The sequence below is a fragment of the Anastrepha ludens genome, chromosome 4 (assembly GCF_028408465.1).
Source record: "Anastrepha ludens isolate Willacy chromosome 4, idAnaLude1.1, whole genome shotgun sequence".
In the NCBI taxonomy this organism is placed as follows: Eukaryota; Metazoa; Arthropoda; class Insecta; order Diptera; family Tephritidae; genus Anastrepha; species Anastrepha ludens.
Genome location: NC_071500.1, coordinates 47,378,318 through 47,399,754, shown reverse-complemented (window position 1 = coordinate 47,399,754; position 21,437 = coordinate 47,378,318). Strand labels below are relative to the sequence as shown.

General features: G+C 34.0%; 1 protein-coding gene across 3 annotated transcripts in view; it reads left to right on the top strand.

Moving 5' to 3' along the window:
• The window catches only part of LOC128862199 (collagen alpha-2(IX) chain), a 386,091-nt gene that overhangs the window by 243,964 nt on the left and 120,690 nt on the right, over nt 1-21,437 (top strand). For all 3 annotated transcript variants that reach the window (XM_054100687.1, XM_054100685.1, XM_054100686.1), the window contains one exon: nt 17,440-17,562. In XM_054100687.1, coding sequence (XP_053956662.1) covers nt 17,440-17,562 — 123 coding nt within the window. The remainder of the gene's footprint in view (nt 1-17,439; nt 17,563-21,437) is intronic.

Below are 21,437 nucleotides of genomic sequence, written 5' to 3'. Positions count from 1 at the left end.
GACAAACTGATTTTGCTGCATGCCAACGCCAGGCCACACGTTGCTAAATCGGTCCAGAAATATTAAGAGGGACTGAATTGGGAAATCTTGCCCCACCCGCCGTGTTCCCCAGTTATTGCACCTTCGGATTACTATTTGTTCCAATCAGCAGTCAACCCTTATTGGAGAGCGGTTCACTTCTTACGAGAGTATCGCAAACTGGCTCAATGTATGGATCAAGTCAAAGGAACTCGAAATTTTCGTCAGAGTAATCCGTATGCTGCCTAAAAGATGGAGTAAAGTGGTAGCTTCCCATGGGGCATACTTCACATAATATCACGCATTATTTAGTTCTTTAAATACTTCATATTTTACGAACACACTAAAACAAATACATCTTTCGAGGGAAACCCCCAATACAAAATAAATGGCAAATACCTCCACGAGAAAAATACATGAGACTTTTAGGATGACTAGAGTTCAAAAAATCACACTTGGTTCACAGCCCAACGCAATTAATATGAATTGTCGTTATCGCGCTGATTCCATCGTTTCTTTGTATACATACATATGTACATATCTACCGCTCGTCGAGAGGGGGTGTTAGCAAAGTGAATCTATTAAAGGTGATTGCAGAAGAACAGCTGGTTTGTTTTTTCGATTTCTTAGGATGCCAGCATAAAATGAAACGACGAAACATCCATGTCTTATTATCAAATTGAGAATTACGCAAGAAATTGCGTTGTTTGGTGAATTTTTAAGAAATGTATATTAAAATTGCATTTCATAAATAAAGAAAAAGTTAAAAAGAGCGCAGTTTATTAAAAAAGGAAGATGAGGGTGCAAAATAACCATTTTTCAAGGTTCCAATTGAGGAATATTGCCCATATAACATCTAATGACACACATAAATTTATGCAGTATGATTGCATATTTGGATATAAATAAATTTATTATGAACATTTTAAAATCAAATGTGAGCACAAAAATAAATTAATTCTTTTTTTTAAATTTGCCTTCATAATGTACCAAAAGTTACCGTTGTCATAGTGCCACCAGCTTTAATGAATTTCCCTTGCGTCTGAGTAAATGATGTAAAATTTAGAATTTACGACTTTCACTCTTCCCTCTCCAATCGGGTTTTTTTTTATCAGCAGTCATCAAAAGTGTTTTCGATCTACCTCCTCATAGACGAAACACTGTGCAGCGTTGGCGTTTCACCTTCATCGTTTTTATTTTTCTCCAATATTGTTTTTCACTTAGCAGCCATTTCAATTTAAAACTTGAGTAGGTACATGTCATCTTTGTTGCTATGGCGGTGAAGAACCATACGCCTGATTGCTTTCACTCAATCTCATCTTAGCCTTGCCTCCTTGTTTTTAAGTTGATTTTGCTACGGCAGCTGTGGCGGCCTTAGTGGTTGACTTAGTTCATCCTCAGTGCTTATCCAAGTTTACAATTTGACCCAATTACGTGCGACTAGTGACAAGAGTACTTGTTTCACTGTTTACTTGTTATAGCAATGACAGCAACTGCACTATCAGCCATTAGCCGGATGATATTATATTATATGTTGCGTATGAGTGGATAAAGTTTGGTATATTCTGAGTTAAGTACAATATTTGTAAGTATGTAGCATAAATTATAGCTAATACTTCAGTTTAGTATATCATCAATTGCGCATTAAAGGTCGAAACGTGCTTGATATTCTACTGATTGCTTTGTATCTTCTTTAGCACTATAAAAGTTATAAGTACACCAATGTTGCCATCATTACCTGCATATCGCCATTATATACATGTGTAGTGGGTATTAAATTGAAATTTAGTGAGCAATAGCATGAAAAAAGTTTGCGCTTAAGTTGGTATATTTTAAAGGATTAAGACTTGTTGACTAGAATGCCTGTTTTGAAAAGAAAGAGATATTAAAATGGGTTTTAATGCAAACGAGTTCCCATGAAGATTAGCGTAAGTTTATATTTATGATTGTTTCACTTGTTGATCTGAACTATTATCTAGCACAAGAGGAAATGCTCAAAAAAGTCCTGTGATTAAATCCGCTACTGTTTACTGGGTAGAAGACTGCTCTTGATATGACTGGGCTTGCAATTTAATTCTGCAATTCTACTTATTCCTTCTACATGTAACATTTGCTTGACTTTTGTAGCTAGTGCAAAAAAGAATAAATTTTATGAGTTTTATATTATTTTATATAATATATATTCGCACCAAATATTTAAAAAAATTTTTTTTTTTAATTTTATAAAAGTTTACATAACAATAAAATTACTATATAAACTGATAGTAGTGCAGCGCTAGCATCGGAGGCTTTCGCTGCGCAACAAATATATCTTTTGTTATTGATCAAAATGACTGGTGCAAGTTTCTATATGATGAAAATACATTGGAGTACCTACAACACTTAATAAGTACTGCAAACTTTTTTTAGGACAAAATATAATATAGGTATAATTCCGGTTATACTATAATTATTATACAGCGCGTTCAGCAGCCCTTTCTTTTAACTTATTTTTATAGTTATCGTCAGGCCCTAAAAACGGCAAATCGAATGAAATCTTGCGCGTTTTGGAAAATCTTTTTTCTTCCTCGAAGATTCGGCTCTTCAATAACATAGAAAATGCTGAAATATAGAAAGAAGGAACTTTTTCAATTACTAACATCATTGCTCAATGTTATCTATCAGTCATACGCAATATATCTTGAACGAAAAACCAACTTACATATGTAGTTGAACAAATTGCTGAAAAAGCTGTGGAATTCAAGTCTGCTGCATATAAGTGTCTCGTCGATGTAAAGAAAGCATTGGATACAGTTAAGTTTCAAGACGTTTTGGAAATACTGATAGAAAAGTCAGTACCGATGCAAATTTTGAGTGCAATCAAAAACTAAACACTGGATGCAATACAAAAATTAGAGCAGATGGAGAATATGTATATTGATGAAATACCATGTATGTATGGAATTTTCCACTTAGACCAGTGTTCTGGTGAACCAGATAATAAATCAGGTTAAGCAATTAGATGGTTATCGAAAGCAACACTTAAGTATCCCCATAATAAGATATGCGGACGACGCTGCTTTAATAGCCAACTCAGAGGATGACCTCCAAGGTCTATTACACAAATTTGTAGTATCGACTGAAAAAAAAGAGCTTGGTAATACAGAAAAATGCAAATGGAATATCGAAGGCGAAGAAACTGGAAATAGATCGAACTGTTATTGAAGAATTGATGAAGTTTAAATACTTCGGGGTGGAGATCTCCACTGGCCGTCCATTATTAAGGACGGTTATTTTACTACCCATCACAGGAAAAACTCGTCTAGATTGCCTAGAAATAAAGTAATAAGGGAGGAAACGAAAGATACTGACTGCAAGGCCATATTATCTTATATCCCTTTTTGTTTCATTGAAATAGAAACTTATCACTTTATTTCTATTACACCTGTGTATCACCTGTTTTTATTTATTTATTTAATTTTAGTCAAAATGCACAAAAGTTCTTACCCACTATTGACTTAGTGTTAATATATATGATTTTCTTAATAAAATAACAAACAAAACGAGCTAAAACTAAAACACAACTTGATCAAAACAACTTTGTGAAGCTCTCGCCGGAATAAGAAAGTTAATACGTTGCAAAAGAAACGCACAATCAATATCGCCTTGAATTAAATTAAACACAAAATAAGCAATAGAATCGACCTTCTGTACTCAAGCGACTTGATTCGAATTAATAACAAGCGGGAGCCCTAAGAAGGAAATGGGACAGAAAAATTGAAAGATCTTAGGGCATATGAAAAAAACATCTTTTGGACTCGTTGCATTCTTTTCTTTAATTTTATTTTTTACTGGCTTTAACCCGCGGCCCCGCTCGCGTAGGTGTAGTTTTGAGGGATTTAGGATATGTATATAACAGAATTACAAACAATAATTTCATAGAAAATATTTTTTTATTAATAACCATAATATTACAGTACCCGGCATCCGTTGCTATGCCTCGTTGAATAAAATCAAAACAACCAATCAGAAAATTATCAAGCAAAATTATTTTTATTAATTTTCTATCTCAAACCGTTTTTGAACTTTGCATTTGGGTCATAGTTGAACAGCTTATGCGGATTATGAAGTCAAGAGTGTGCTATAAATAGTGGGAAATAGGAAGAACTAAGATTTTTTAGATTAAATTTAAGCAAATATTCGATTATTAGTGACGAATGAGAGTGGTGGCGCGGCATGGGGGCTGTGGGAAGGGAGTTCCATCATAAAAACATGCCTATAACCTTCGTTCGGTGAAAATATGAATAATAAAAATGTTTACGTCATTTGGTGTTGTCGTATCGTAGTGATGCGTGGACAACGTACAGACATTCACCTTTATAGTATAAGAAGATCACAAACATCTATACAATATAAAATACATAACAATGTTTGTTCACATTGCTACTAGTTACAAATAAACTAATGTGCAGTACAATTTTGGTAACATAAAGACAATTTGCGAAGATATTTCCACAGTCCCTTTCTTAAGTTCCGTAAGTTAACTATGGTTGAACTCGGTCGTCGGGTTAGGCCTGAGGGATTGAGGAATTCGCTAGCTTCTTCACCGACCGTAGATATCTTGAGGTCGCAATGAATATCCTTATTGTGGATGAGTCAAAGTGAGTTCAGAATATATCGAAGGATTTTATTCTGGAGGCGTTGAAGGATATTTATATTACTTTAACTGGCACGACCCCATAATTTCGGGCCATAGAACCACAGGTCTATTTATGGAAAACTTTAATCTTCCCTCGAAGTTTATCATCGACCGTTATGCCAAGATATTTTTCAGTGTTTGTATGTGATATTGCGGCACTTAGAAATCTTGGATAGTGATTAACTTTTTTGCTGATGAAGCTTAGATGAATTGACTTGGCATTGTTCAATCTTATGCGTCAAGTCTTAGTCTGTTCTTCTATAGCGTTTGCTGCAATTTGACGTTAGGCTGCAGCTTGTTCGGCATTTTTTCCAGTTCCTAAGGTGGTGCTGTCGTCGGCGAAAGGAGCAATCAAAGCCATTCGGAGATATCGGCAAGTCTTTGGTGTATAAGAGGTATAAGAGCGCACCAAGAATGCTTTTTGTGATAGCAAATTGGTGAAAAGGCCTCTTAATAAATGAAGCGTATTCCAACTTAGATCGAACAAACGCGGTAAATAGTAATTTTATCATGTAAAAGTCTGAGAAGATTTCACTATTACGTCACCCAAAGCCTAAGATAGAGTATAATTTTCAGATAATATAATTGAAATGACTTGAGAATGAAAAACTAGAGTCAAAAATAACTCCAAAGTCTTTGATCTCATCCTCAGATTGAAGGACGTTATTAGAGATAATGTAAGACTATTAAAGATGTATGTATATGAAGAAAGTTGTAATTTATTAAAGTGAGCGTGGAACCTAAGCACATCCTATGAGTTCCTTATTGAGCCAAAAACATTTAAGTCGTCAGCATATAATAGGTGCCTTAAGAGCATCTGCTAATATCACTTAAAAATAAGGCGAACAGTTGATAACCAAAATATTAGAAGTTGCAATTATGAAGGCAGACGATTCACGCTCAATTGTATCGAGACTACTCCATTATATTTTAGTCATATAGGAAAACCGAGTGAAAGCCAAGGGAGCTCAGTTTATACAAAAGAGTTCTATGTGGCACAGTGTCAAAAGTCTTGGAGAAATCAATGATTTAGGACAAAAATTAGTCAGTTAGTTTGGAAAATTACTTTTATTCAATTCAAAGTGCAGGGTGGACCAAATAAGTCCTACTAATGTCCATACTAAGGTCCATAGTTTACCTAGCAGTATGCGTAGTTGCTCCATCTTGTTGAAACCACAAATTAGGATACTGCTCCGCCATTGGGCGCACAAAGTTTTCAACCAATGTTCTGTAAGTATATTAGCTCCTGAAATCGATTCCGACGTTTCATCCTCATTTTCGAAGAAATATGGACCGATAACTATAGTGGCCATAACACCGCACCAAACAGTACATTTAGATGAACTGATGTTGGTGTGTTGCCCTTGGATTTTCAGAGGCCCATAATCTACAGTTTTGTTTTTTGACATAACCATTTAAATGGAAATGCGCTTCATCCGACTTATGCCGATATTTACAATACGTTAAAACAATTGATCGTTGACAAAAATAGAAAAACTTGATAATTTTAACTCGTTGTGTTGTAGTGTAGGGTTCCATAATAAATTTCCAACAATTCAATTATAACCTACAACAAGAGAAATATAAATATGTCAAAAAATTAAAAAGTTATTTGTGCTTAACGTTAGTAGGTCTTATTTGGCCCACCCTGTACAAAACGTGTGAGTGCCGGACCCTGTAGTGCAGCGATTAAAGGTCCAGCTAGTTCCGTATTTGAAACCAAAGGAAAAAGAAGGTATCATTGCTTTGAAAATATCAGGTGGTAAAGAACATCGTTTCGCTTGGCGTGTCCAACTGGGCATGTTTTTGTTAAACTCAGACAAAATTGCTTAAGCTGTTATTACGCTATTCAAAAATAAGAATATTTTACTTTTTTAATATTAACGCGTCAACTCCCTAGTTCTTCATCACGCATTGATGTATTTTCGTTACCTAACTCCCCCTGAATAATATTATTCATTTCTATTATCGTTACACTCTGTTTTGATTGCTACTTTTATTTCTTATTTGTATTATTTACAAAAATAAATGTAGAAGCAATCACAAAACGTTTTGGTAATTTTAATATACATTTAACTAAAATAAAGATAGTAGTTGCTTGATGAAGCAATTGTAGTACTTGTAGTTACACAGAACCTGCAGAATGCATTTAAAACCATGGTAGTCGTATGGACTAACTGGGGTAGAGGTATAAAAATATAATTCGTTATGCAGGGTTGGACTACAGCCAGCTATTGGAAAATGACTATTCAGCCGTTAGCAGTATTCAAAACATAATTTCAATTTTCCATTTAAAATGTGAATATTGTCACTACAAAAATTTTCATAAAAAATAAAACCGCAAAATATAGCAAAGAAATCTTTTTAGTGTACAATGTGTGCACATTTCTGCTTGTTAAACTTTCCGCAAAATTGTGGACAATGTCCCTCGAAACTTTACTACTGATGTTGTTTTTGTTTTTGTTGGTTATGATTTGCTTTTAGGTAACGGTACTTCCCAACTGTCAATCATAGGAAAGCGAAAGTAATCTAATCTTCGGGGAATACCACAAGCTTTCAGTTTCAAAGTTTCAAACTATCACGACAGTCAAACAAGAAGCAAGAAAAATATTTCGGAATTAGTAAATTTGAAGTATTTCAAGGAAATGCCCATAATTTCTTCCTTTAAATTCAAGTATGCACATTTTTCTATTTTGACCGCATTTTCAACACTGTCATAGCTAGCCAAATAATAGGCATATATTTACAATATTCACAGCAAATCTAAAGTTATGGCAGCTTCTTACGGTAGTAGCCCTGAGGCTCTCCCTAATGATTTGACTCAGTTCTAAGGCGTACGATGCAAATGGTGCTATATAAAACGCCGGTTCAAAAGTCTGAAGAGCTTTCTTAGGGAATACAGTTTAATGAATAATTTTACAAAAAGCTCCGGCGACGGAAAATAAAATTTTTGTGAACCGTCAATATAAAAACATCAATGCCAACTGCGTAAAAGTTTTAAATATGTACTATGAATAATATAGTTTTGACAAACTTTCTAAGCATCTGCGGCTTGAAAAATGCTTTCGAGTATGAATCTATTTTTTCTTTCGTCCATGTACTGATGTTTTGTATCATTTTTGAATTACACATACTTACCTGCGTCAGTTGTTAAATACCATTAAATGTAATTAATTACTCAACATGTAGTGTTTGTGTCAATAGCAAAAATGTAAATTTCCAATTTTAAGTTAACCTTTGGATATTCTATGTTATATCAAAAACTCGAAAAAACCATGCGTAAAAGGCAACCACAAATAAACACCCAAAAACCGAACTTTCTGATTTTCATAGAGCAACGTTTTCATTTTTCACATGAACGTTTCCTTCGCTGAAAACATAAATTCATACATATGTGTGGTTGATTTACATACGTGAGTGATTCCTATTACTTTTACACAACCACATTGACCTATTACTGAAAGAAGTCTCATCAACTTATTGCTTCGACCTAACTAAAATTAAAGTTCACAACAAAAATTAACCTCTTTCATTTATCAAAAATTTAAATCCCTACACTTGGTCGCATACACCTGTTACTTTGTTACTTACAATTTATTTCCTATTATACATTTATTTTATAAAACATGCTTTCTAAAGTTGTCAAACATTTTTTGTTTATTATTTTATTGTGGAAGAGTGATTAAAATGTCAAAAAAAAAATTAATTACAAATAGAATGAACTGCTAATCTCAAGTGGTGAATAATAGCATTTAAGTGGTCTTGTTACAAATACATCTACAAGTTTCTACTATCGATGATTTTGTATAATATGAAAATTTGTTATTGGAAGTGAATAGATTGGAACACCAATGCAAAGCAAAACTGTTTACAGTTGAAGACAGTGGATGTTACACATACATATATAAGCATAAAATCATTTACCCCGCGGGGAAAAGCCTATCTTGTATGGGCATATTCGAGCTCAGATACTGTTAACATTTAATAGGAGAATTCTTACGAGTTCGCCACTGACTAGAATAATAGCAGTAGTAAAATGATGAGTTTTATGCAAATTATAAGAATTTTGGGTAAGAAAATTTAAGACTGGTAGCAATGATCAGAGGATTTTTTTTCTGGATGAGGAGGTTTAAAATACCTAAAGCTTCATATCAAAGCTGACGCAGCTATGGTATGTCCGGAGATGGAACTATCGCCCACCCTAATACTGATAAATACAAGTATTTGGAAAAAGCTGTATCGAGGTCTATCAAATAAATGCAACAATTTATCAATATCAGTGTGAAATTTATTAACTTATGCTTGTACAACAATATAATATTCACTATTTTTGCCAAAACTAAATTTTTTTCGCAAACACTTGAAACAATTTTGCTCTCTATTTATCGCAGAACTATCGTCACAGCAACCGGCCACAAAAAATGTTAAGCTGAAATTTAACTAGCATTAATTTTATTTATTTCAATAAATTTTCATATTTAATCAATTACTGTACCTAAAGAAATTTAAATTAATTTAGAAAAGTTATATGTTTTGTATACAATTTCAATATAAAATATATATTTTTTTAATGTTGGCCGGGAATGGATGCTTTTTACATTTTAACTAGTCTAAACCTGGTTATGTTAGAAACATGTTTTTATTCCTTTATTGTTTCACTTGGGCTTCAACAAAACATTTGTATCTTAATCTATTATGGTAACTGCTGTTCACTTTGTGACATCTCACGTTTGGTTAATTACTTCTAAATCAAAAAGGTTAGAACGTCTTCAGGCGTTTCGTGGTAGACCAGGACGTCTGTGTGCTTGAGGGTTCCACCCAAACCTGTTCTGCTTTTGATTTCTCTGTCCTTTCTGAGAATGTGGCTGATCCATTGATATGTGCGACCTTTTATCACCTTTTGAATTAGTTCTTGCTCAATGATGTACCACAAGTCTGCATTTCGGATAGTGTTAGGCCAAACAACTTTACATACAATCCGAAAGTATTTGTTTGTAAAGCTTTGTAATTTCTCGACACCAAGCACGTTTCACTGCCATATAAGGGTAAGTATTTCAAACATGCGTTGAATATTCTTCACGCAGTCGATTTTCTGCGTCTTCTCCAACTACTCCGTTAGTAGTATAGTTAGTAGTATAGTATACCAAGATAGCAGAAACTTTCAACATACTGCACCGGTTCTCCCTCGATTACAATATTATTGCAATTTGTATTATTGATTATGATCTGCATGTCGAAATATCTGTGTAAAAGCAGGCTACGTAGTCCAGGTCATGTAGTTGACGAGATAGCATCCAAGTGATGGCATGGCTCCTTTTTTCCACTGTCTGAATTACTTCCTCAAGAAACATACTGGCCTGGAATATTTTCTGATTGGTGTGAACTGGTATTTTAACAGGTTGATATATGACTATTTAGTTAAAAAACCCGAACCATGCAACACCAAACGATAGCGGCCACCCCTCGGCAGGCAATGGTATACCGCCAAGTGTATTTCTTTCATAAAAAAGCTCCTCATAAAAACCCACCTACCGTTTGGAGGTAGCGTAATACTATAAGTCGTACACTTGTGGAATAACATCAACACGCGTACCACAAATAGGAGGAGAACCTCCACGAAACACTAAATACTACTTACTAACTTGAAAAAAAAAACTGTAATACGAGCTGGTTGAGCTGAAAAGTGAACTGATAGTATTTTAATTCCCAACTTGCATTTTCCCTGGAGGGTACATGCATACACAAAAACATGTAAATATTTTTTTGATGTCATTCAATAAGGTTTAATTTATCATACAGCTTTAAGAAATACTCTAACACTGTCATCACCCTGCGCATGGTGTCCTGCTGGCTGGACATGTTGGATTACTCAATTTGCAATGTGGCATATTTATGAGTAGTTGAAAATAGTAATGCAAATTTTATATATAGTTTACTAACTTGCATGAATAACAAGATTAAAAACCTATTAGGCAATATTTCTTTTCAATTTCAAAGTAGAAAAATTACATAACCATATCGATGTAAACAAATTTACTTATCGTTAACAAGAAAATAATTCTGTTATCGCATGCTCATGAAATGGATCGAATGAAGTGAACATAGAAGCATGTACTTATGTAAGTATATAAGTATGTACCTCAAACCTGTGCACTGACATTCACATATTACAATATATTAGTTGAAGTATAAGCAAAAACTTCTGAGAAATTTCGTTAGGTGTTTAATGAAATGTGTTTACATCTCACGATGCACAAATCGTATTAGAAGTAGCGTATTTGGTACAACTTATAGTGTGTTGCCTAACACCCGAAAAGGGCGCCGATTACATATATGCATAAAGAAAAAATGCAGTTAAAAAAAAAGTCGATGCATTTTTCAGTACTACGAGCAATGAGAAAACGCAGAGCAGGAGTCCACGCCTGCTTTTAGATCCAACGCAGTATTGAATATAATACCAAAACAGTAGCTGCTGCTCTGTTTATATCTATTTGAATATTATAGATGAGGCACGCTTTGGATTATGGAATTCGGAGTGTTGAGTTATTTCATTAATATTCCCACCTCTCGACCAATTTGTTGATGCCATTCCGCCATAATTCGCCTGGTCTAGTGCCAAAGAAGTTGTTGAGCTAGTTTTTAAATACATCTTTGTTATCGAACGTTACGCCATTTATATAGTTTGACAAGGAGCGGAAATGATGGTAATCGGTCGGTGCAAGGTTCGTAGAATACGGCGGATGCTGAAGGGCCTCTCATTCGAGCTCTTGGAGTGAGGCTTTGATGACTTATGCAATATTGCACCTGGCGTTGTCGTGAAGAAGTATGATTAGAGCCTGACAATCAGGTATTTTCAGTCGAATAGCCTCATTCACGCGGTGTAACAATAGCAATGTAGAGCTCCTTGTTGACCGTGGCATTCTTTTCAAGCATTTCCCAGTGCACCATGCCCCCCCCCCCCCCCTCATTTTATATGCTTCAAAACATTCGCTTAAATGGGTTTTATCAATACAGTGATCGAGATCCTTAAATATAAGTACGCGAACTTTGCATCAGACTATCGGACAATAATTATATATAACTTTTGGAAGCGGCTGAAAGAAGGCCTCGTAGCCAGTGCTGCGTTTTGATACTTATGTAATTAAATGGTTTTGTTATTTGAATTTAATAAAATAAAATTTAAAAAAATAAAAAACTTTTGGAAGTATATTAATTCAATACTGCAGTTATCGCAGATAAATATTTTTGAGAAACAAAGTTACTCAGAAAAATTGTCTACATATCAGTGAAAGTTCCTGCAAATTCGGTTCATCGGTTCTGAAAATGTTACGTTCACCAGACAGATTTTTTTTTATTGACGTTTCATATTATACTACTCTCCTTACAGCATTATCCTTTATTCCTTATTCTTTATTGTAATGTTTTTAGCTACATAAGAACTATCGATATCGATACCTATGGTTTGAAAGTTGAGAATAGCAAAGTATCCAACAAACTTTCTTTACAGTAAGGTTTGGAAAGTTATCACGAATCTGCTAACGCTTGAACAAGGCTTGCAAATTGTGGAAATTTACTTTGAAAAATAAATATTCTTGTCCTTCGACTAGGTGGAAAATTTTACGTAAAGGCCATGGCTTATATGCTTATAAAATACAGCTTGTGTGAGACTAGAAGCCGAAAGACCATAGGTTGCGTGGCACTGTTGCTGATTGAGCTCATTTAGACATTATTCAGATTTATTGGAAAAAGTAGTCAAAATTCTAAAAATAAATGTCATGAAATGATCTACCAGATTATAAGAAAAAATGCATTTGAACAATATTTCTGTTTTGTACCATCATTTTCAATTCTCAAGCTTATAAAAAACACCCTTTATATATGAGAACTAGAGTTAGAAAAACGTACGCCGACAAAATTCAAATGTATCTGATTTTACTAAATAAACTAGAAAGAACTTAGCTAAATGATTTATCACTTGCCGTACGGTGTACTATCATTCCGCCCAACAGTTAATGGATTTTGTAAATGAAATTCCTAAAAAAAGATGGTGCTACAGAAAAAGAATATGTAATAACTAAAGTGTGCCAGGATTCTAAAGAAAACAATAATATACTACGGAGAAAACATGTGTGCACAGATACAACTATTGTACATACGTACATACTCTTATTCTCATGTTTCTGACGCATCTAAACGTATAACAACCATTAATCATTTGCACAATTACGAGCTGAAAATGAAAAACTGCAAAGTACCTATTCAAAAATATTTTACTTTTACTTTTCCCTCAGCTTCACTCACTTCATTCATTCACAAGCTCAAAGCAATAGACATTGCGCTCGTATTGCCTTATGATTTTTTTGATAGTCGCAAAGCCTCTGTTGGCTTTATACTCGTATATAAATATTTGTACACAGATTATTTGAAATACCCTACAAATGTGCATAAACTAAATTGCTCATTTTGAATTCACGTCGCCTAATGCATTGCAGTGAAGCAGTAGTTAGTGCGTGGCATATAGAATTTTACTTACCACACGAAATATTATATAATTTATAATGTTTATCGCATGCATTTAAACTAAGCGCTTTAATCATTATAAATATTTATTTCCAGTCGCACTTCATACGGTTTTATGTATATTTCTTTCTTTTTCGGTGCTTTATTGTGCTCGGATATTAACCCGGTAAACGAAAATTCCCCGTTTTATAATTAGAGATCCTATAATAGGTTGATGTTATAAAAGATATTTAAAATAAAATTAAATCACATTCAATCACAAATAATTGTTTAAGCCCCACGGAATCGCAACAAATAAATATGTACGATCAATATTACTGAGCATTATTTACAAAAGTTGCGTGATATAAATTAGATGCCTTAATAATGATAATATTGGGTGTAATTTAAGAACTTGAGAACTTAGAATTATAATACAAAATAGAAATACCGTTGAAATTACCTTTTTTTTATTATAGCAAATATTTTAGATTGCGTAACTACCATTCGGAGAGCGTAGGGTTGAATTTCCGTCAAAAAGCAAAATGAAGAAAAAGTTTTTTTTTAATAAGCGAGAGTAACAAGCTGCCAGACCAGAGCAGTAATAATATATATACAGCGCACGCTCGATAACGTGAACACTCTAAAGCGTGAACACGCCAAAACATTAACAGACATTTTTATGCATTGACTACTCTAAAACGTGAACAAACCCAAAAAGGTCTATAACATGAACTATAAACGTTACAATTATTTGATCTCAAGTAATTCTGAAATTGGGGAATCTACTAAAATAGGCATTTTATTCGTTTCGTCTCGGTTTTGGTTTTGCAAATAGTGTTTCGTCTTATGTTTTCTGGTGAAAATGAGTTCTAAAAAACCCGTGTGCTTGACATTAAAACAAAAGGTTTAAATTCTATGCTTTTTAAAAAAAGGCTCATCTGTGACTATTTTAGCAAACAAATATAATGTAGCTAAATCAACAATTTTTAACATTAAAGCGAAAAACCAAGTGATTTTAAAATGCGTAAACAACAGGTATTGTGGACCTGGAAATAGAAAAACACTGCGTTGTTCAGAGTTGCCCAAAATTAAAAGAGCTCTTTATCGTTGGTTTATCCGAATACGAGATAAAAACTGGCCAGTAAGTGCTCTAATGTTGAAAGAAAAGGCAAAAACACTGCATGCAAAATTTAAAGAAAATGAAGCAAACTTCTGCTAGTGATGGATGACTCCAAGGATTCAAGAAGAGGTACGGTATTCGATTACTAAAAATATCAGGCGAGAAACTGTCTTCGCAACCTTAGCTAGTGGATCCGTTTTAAAAAAAACTTAAAGCTAAAATGGCCGAATTGGAGTAGTGCAACGATCAGTTATATAATGCTGATGAGTCGGAATTATTCTGGAGACTTTTGCCAGAGAAAACTTACGCGTCAAGTTTGGAGAATAGAGCCCCAGAAGTAAAGTCCGAGAAGCAGCGAATCACGTTGTTATGCTGTTCAAACGCCACTGCATCCCACAAGTTTAAGCTTTTGGTAATTAGAAAAGAAGAATCCACGCTGCTTTAAAAACTTTCAGTGTCACACCGACTAAAAGAGCTCGAAATCCGCCTGGATGACGTCGGCTATTTTCAAGCAATGGTTTCAAGATGTAATTTGTCGACAGGTGAATATTCCTTTTAAGTTTTGTCCGATTTTTAAGGTTAACTGGTTTTTTTTTAAGGTTACATCGTTTTTAAAGGAAAAAGCCTTACCAATTAAGGCTCTCCTCCTAATCGACAACGCTCTTTCTCACCCAAAAGAAGCTGAACTGACAACGGAGATTGGGCAAATTTCGGCAATGTTTATGCCACTAAACGTTACTCCCCTCATTCAACCGATGGATCAAAATGCAATAAAAATCACTAAGTTGCATTACAGAAACAGCCTTCTAGCTTCAATAGCAGCGACAAAGTACAATTCGCTCGAGACGTTGAAAAAAATTATCTTAAAAACAGCTATAAATCTTTTGAATGTGGCTTGGTTTCGTGTTGGTGAAGCAACATTAGCTAAGTGCTGGAACAGTATTTTAAATTTTGCGGTAAACAATGATGATCCCGAAGATAACGTTCCATTGGCGGCTTTAAAAGTAAAAAAATGGGAAGCTGAACTTCGCACCTTGATGAGCAACACCGTCCATCTCCTTAGTAGTTTAAATCCTGAGGTTCGTTCGTGTTCGCCCATATGCTCAAAGAAATGCATGTGGGTTATTGACAAAACTTTTTTTATTACAAATTTCAGATTGAATTCACATTACCAGCCATTCATGAATGGACCGAAGATATTGAGGAGGGCAATGAAGATGACGATCATCAACAAGAGGACGAGTCCGATGACGGCAGCGTATCAGAGCAACTGGAGAAAATTAAGCCGACTGAAGCAGTTGAAATTTTCAACAAGGCCTTAATATGGGCTGGTCAAAATGATATGAGAGTGCTAAGACGGTTAAGGGAGAAAGCTGTGCTTCAAGTTTTAGAAAAACAGAAGATACAAAATAAGATGACTGATTTTTTTTAAATAAAACCATCGTATGACTTAATTTTCAATTAATATGTAACGAAAACAAGAATAAAATGTGAATTTAAATGTGAAAAAATATATTTACTTAGTCTTTTTGGGCATTCCAAAACGTGAACACTTTTGTTAACGTGAACTGCCTTAGTTTGAATTAGTTCACGTTATCGAGCGTGCGCGGCATATATATACGATTTACAGGGTACATTCGATCTGTCCAATTTTCGACTAAATAAATCTTACCGTAGGTCGTAAATTTCCATAATTCGGATGCGTTGTTCTGGCGTTAAACGATTCATGATGGCTTGAACAGAAATGTCAACAGAATTTACTATTCTCAGTCAATGATCTGCTTCATAATGGACAAAGAAGAACTCCATCATCTAATCGTCATTTCGTGCATTCTTGGCTTTTCAAGTATTCTCATTTATAAGAATACAAAAATATTGGTTTTGCATATACACACATACGCACGTACATACAAGTATATAGTAATGGTATAATTTATGTTACCTCGAACTATTATGACTTCTTCCATTAACACCACTCATGAACGAGCTGCAAGTGGAATGTTTGCTGAGTAGTTCGGCTTTTCACTGCTGGGTATTTTAACTTAATACGATTATGGGGACATATACATAAGTGATTATGTGTGCGTGCATATGCAACCGCATACATTTATATGCTTATTTGAATAATGCGAATAGTTTTTCATTATTTTGTGCTCAGCGGCCTGCAGTTCTTGCAATTGGATTGCAAAGCAAATTTATTTGCCAAATTTGTATCTCCCACTATTTCAGTCTTTTTTTCGGTATATACAGAGCGTTTCATAACTATAGCACAGGGAATTAATGACAAAATTTAGCAATTTGTTTATTTCTTTTTTATTTTTAAAATATATTTTTTAAGCCATATATAAGGAAATAAGTTTATTCTATTAAAAAAAAAATCATCAATATTGCAAACTTTTTTCGAAATTAAAAAAATTGAGTATGCAAAATTATAGCCCATTAAATTTTGGTACAATAAAGTGAAATGGCTCCAAATTGCTATGCTGGGTGTTTTCTTCCAAATAATAAAATTTTCGAGCATTGGTTATTTGGAGAAAATGTATGAACCGCAACACAAATTGTTAAAAATCAACGTTATAATGAATTACTTAAAATTTGCATTTTATTTCACTAAAATAAAATGGGCTATAAAACTGCATAGTTTTTTTAAAATAGTGATTACATTTAATTTTTATTAAAATATGTACCAATTTTTTTTTTTTTTCATTTGCACAATGTGTATAACTAGGATTTGTATGATTTTTGTAATTGAATAATTCATATTTTCATAAAAAAATATTATAAGTAAAGTTAAATAAAAAGTTCTCAATAAGTCCCTATGTTACAGTTATGAAACACACTGTATATTTGCTTACATTAAGTGCTGAATTATGAAAATGTAGCAACAATTTAATAACAAATTTATTGTAGCATAAGTTTGGAAACGCGATTGCATTTGTTTTTATATGCAATGTTACAATGGTACGCGTAAGCGTACGAGTAGTAGTCTGATCCACATCTGCCTACGCACACAAATGTTCGTAGGTGCACATAAACTTTTGCTGATGTACATGCGCTCATACAAATATAAATTTTGTTTCACTCGTTTATAAAATTTCTATTTTCATTTTATCTCTTCCAGCTTGGTACTTTGGTGCCCATTGCCACACCCGCCCCACCGACCACTGTCGCACCACCAGTACGCGTTGATATACAATCATCAAATCTGCTAAACAATCTGCCGCCGCTTTTAAATACGCCAACGGTAAGTAAATTTAGGAAATTCAGTATCTCATTTGCTTTTATTTTTTTATTAAATATTTTCCATGCGAATGTCTGCAATTGGTGCATTTTGAATATTAAAAGTTTTTCGTACATAATTGGTATCTTTGTAAAACTTGTAAATTGCATTTTATCTCTACATACATAAAAAAAAACTTCAAAAATCACTAGGCACACCTATCACTTCACTCGGAAGAGATGAGCCATTTCGATAGATATAAGAACGGCGGTTTCAAATATGGTTTCAAAAATTTTGTGTATTATTGAATAGAAGAATTTGGTTATATTCTAAAGTATTCACTTAGTGAACCAGGAAACCTAGAAACTCAGAATTCAGTATAAATTCTGTTAAGGCTTCTTAATTGATGCAGTAACCACCTAAGCGATTTTTGACAAGCCCAATAAAGGCGAAACTGCTACCAGCTTGCTAACCGACGACAATTAGTAAGAGCAAATATACTATAATTCTCCTTTACCGCAGTTCAAGACTTCCTTTCAACACTAACCCTACTTGTTTAGCCAATTTGGAAAAGGCGGAACAAACTTGGCAGTTATAGAGACCAATACTGATGTCTTCGGCATACGCCAGTATTTGTACGGTTTAAAAAAAAAATTGTGTCTTAGTAATTGAGTTCTGAAACTCGAATAATCTAATAATCTGTTCCAGTATCAAATATAAAAAAAAACTCTCTGGAATTTGCATTCTTGTACTTCCCAATTCTATTGGAAATATTTTTTCCCCGCGATACTGTATGATACATTCAAAAACTCATTTAATAGGGCCTGCTAGATAGATTGAAAATTTTTCTTCAAAAACTGAAGCAACTGAGCTCTGTTAAGTTTTATATTCTATGTATATCAGGCGCTGCCAGCATGAAATTATTTACTTTATTTTTAAGAGAAACCCCATATATACACCCTCGAAAAATTATAAGACTAGGGCTAATAGTTTATATTTTTGATATCTAAACTTTTTGTGATAAATCTTTTAAAATATGTTGAAAAAAGCACACATTTCACGAAACTTAAATTAGTTAATATATTAAAGAAATTAAAATCTATGGAATGGAAAAGGTATAAGTCCAATGTTATTATATTTAAAATAAACAAATGGAATTCTCGGGATAAATTTATAATTTGTACCTGAGTAATTTGTATTGGATCCTGCTTTGATTATAACTTGTTGAAGGCGTCGAGGCATCGATTTGATTACACTTTTTATAGTATTTTCATCAAGTTTGGAACATTTGACATTAACTGCTTTTCTACGGCTTTTAGCGCTATCAAACTTTCTACCATTTTTGAAAACCAATTGTGGAAGAATTACCCATATATTAAATTTTCGATTGGTTTAAGATCAGGGCTGAGGGCAGGCCATTCTAAAATTGATATTTATTTCGCTACCAAAAACTGTTTTGGTGTTTTGGAAGCATGAATGGCTGCGTTGTCATGCTACAAATCCACTCCTCATTGAAACTATCATCAAAAGAAGTAATAAACACGTCATCCACAAGTTATATTTACTTCACACAATTCATTTTTGCGGATATGAAACATTTAGACGCTTTGACTTTCACACTAATGGCTGCACAAACCAAAATAGAGGCGCCTCCGAAATTATTAGCCATTCTCTCTTCCTTTATCTTTCGTCTATTATGCCAATACATTTGGGAACCATCTGGTCCACCCAGTTTTAGTTTTTTTTTTTAGAAAAAATTAGTCTTTCCCATTCATTTTTCCAGAATTTATACTTTTCTGCAAATGTTAATAGGGCCTCTTGTGTCGTGTGGTTCACTTAGGCTTAGGTACTCTTTTACATATTCTAGACAAGAGTTCGCTTGACAAATTTGTTGGCGGGTAGTAACTTCTAAATTGGGAGTGTGTATAATTTAAGCAGGAATATGTATTTGATTTATTTATAGCTAAACTTTTGATTTCCCGAAAATCTCCAGCTATAAATTTTGGTTTTCTACCACTCTTCTTGGTACATCCGTACTTGTCTTTCGAATGGAAGTAGTGCAGTTTTGCTTCTCCCCATTTTTGAAGCAATCTCTCGCATTGTAGGGGCTTTCTCTCTCCATGCAGAAATTTGTCGCTGCCCAAATTCAGACAAAGTTTCTCCGTGCGGCACATTTTCTGTTTCTAAACCAAAACAATCACATAAGAGAATGAGATAAAGCAATCAAAAGTGGTAAAATTAAATTAATAAAAGTAAAATTTCAAACAAGCGGTTTTCGTCTTATAATTATTTAGTTTTGAACAGAACAAGAATTTGCAATTTACTAAAATACCAGCATTAAATGCGGAATAAAATCCGTTATGAGATAGCGTTTTAAACATAAAATGAACGAAATAATATTGAGATATTTTCTTTATTACTTTAGTACGTCCCCTTAGTATAACAATAGCCTATGTGCTCATAGGCTATTATTTTTTTATTGAATTTTTGGATTCTCCATCGTCGATTTTATATGTGGTCAAAATTTTGTCAAATTCTAGTTCCACAAAGTGGGTCAAAACGTCAGCCATTTACAGACATAACGAGATTTGAGTGAGAGCTACTTTCGACAAAAAGTTTGAAATTCATTTTCTCCAAACATCAAAAAATTTATAAGCTATTTTAATACTAAGGGGACGAGTAGATCTCATCATAATCATCTTGGTCTCATAATTTTTTCGAGGGGTGTATATAAAGGGTTTTCTAATAAGAGGTGTTTATTTTGATATTCAACGAAAAATGCTATTTTTTAATATAAATAATTGGATTTTTATTTCGTTATAAAGAGTAAAGTATGCCGTTAATAATGGCAAATAACATCAGGCAAATGACCACCACGACCACGCTTACAGGACAATATCCTTTCCATGCAACTTTCCATAACCGAATTGCAAAGTGGCTGCCCTATGTTCTCGATAGCCTCACGAATTCCATCTTTGACGTCTTGAATCGACCCTGGGCTGTTGGTGTAGACCTTCTCTTTCACGTAGCCCCAAAGAAAAAAATCACAAGGTGCTAAATCACAAGATCTCGGTGGCCACAATTTATTACAAACGCATCTCCGATTCAATTGTCAAATCTGTGCGACTTTCAATTATTTTTTTTTTTTTGGTATTTGGCTATCGAGAAAAAAAATAATAATAATAAGAATAATAATTGGCGCGTAGACTTCTGTTAGGTGTTTGGCCGAGCTCCTCCTCCTATTTGTGGTGTGCGTCTTGATGTTGTTCCACAAATGGAGGGACCTACAGTTTCAAGCCGACTCCGAACGGCAGATATTTTTATGAGGAGCTTTTTCATGGCAGAAATACACTCGGAGGTTTGCCATTGCCTGCCGAGGGGCGACCGCTATTAGAAAAATGTTTTTCTTAATTTTGGTGTTTCACCGAGATTCCAACCAACGTTCTCTCTGTGAATTCCGAATGGTAATCACGCACCAACCCATTCGGCTACGGCGGCCGCCAGGCTATCGAGAAAAGGACTTCAAAATCAGAGCTCAAACGTAAAAGCTCAAAAAATCGAATCGGGTGCAAGAAAATCTATCGAAAAGGCTTATCAATTCTCAGTGATATCCAAACATTAGAATTTCTTACGTAATGTTTTATTAATAACCAATACTTCAGTGCTAATGAAATATGTGTTAATTGCAACATTTTGTATTATTATTCTAACAGCTTATGCATATCTAAAATATAAGTAAAACGCAGCACATACATATTACTTGAATTACTAAAACAAACTCATATTAAGAGCAACACCCGACAAAATTTGCCATAAATCACCCGCGCATACTCATTGCACTTCCACTTAGAGTCCAACACTAAACCTACTTTTTTATACGAACACCAACATTTTACTTT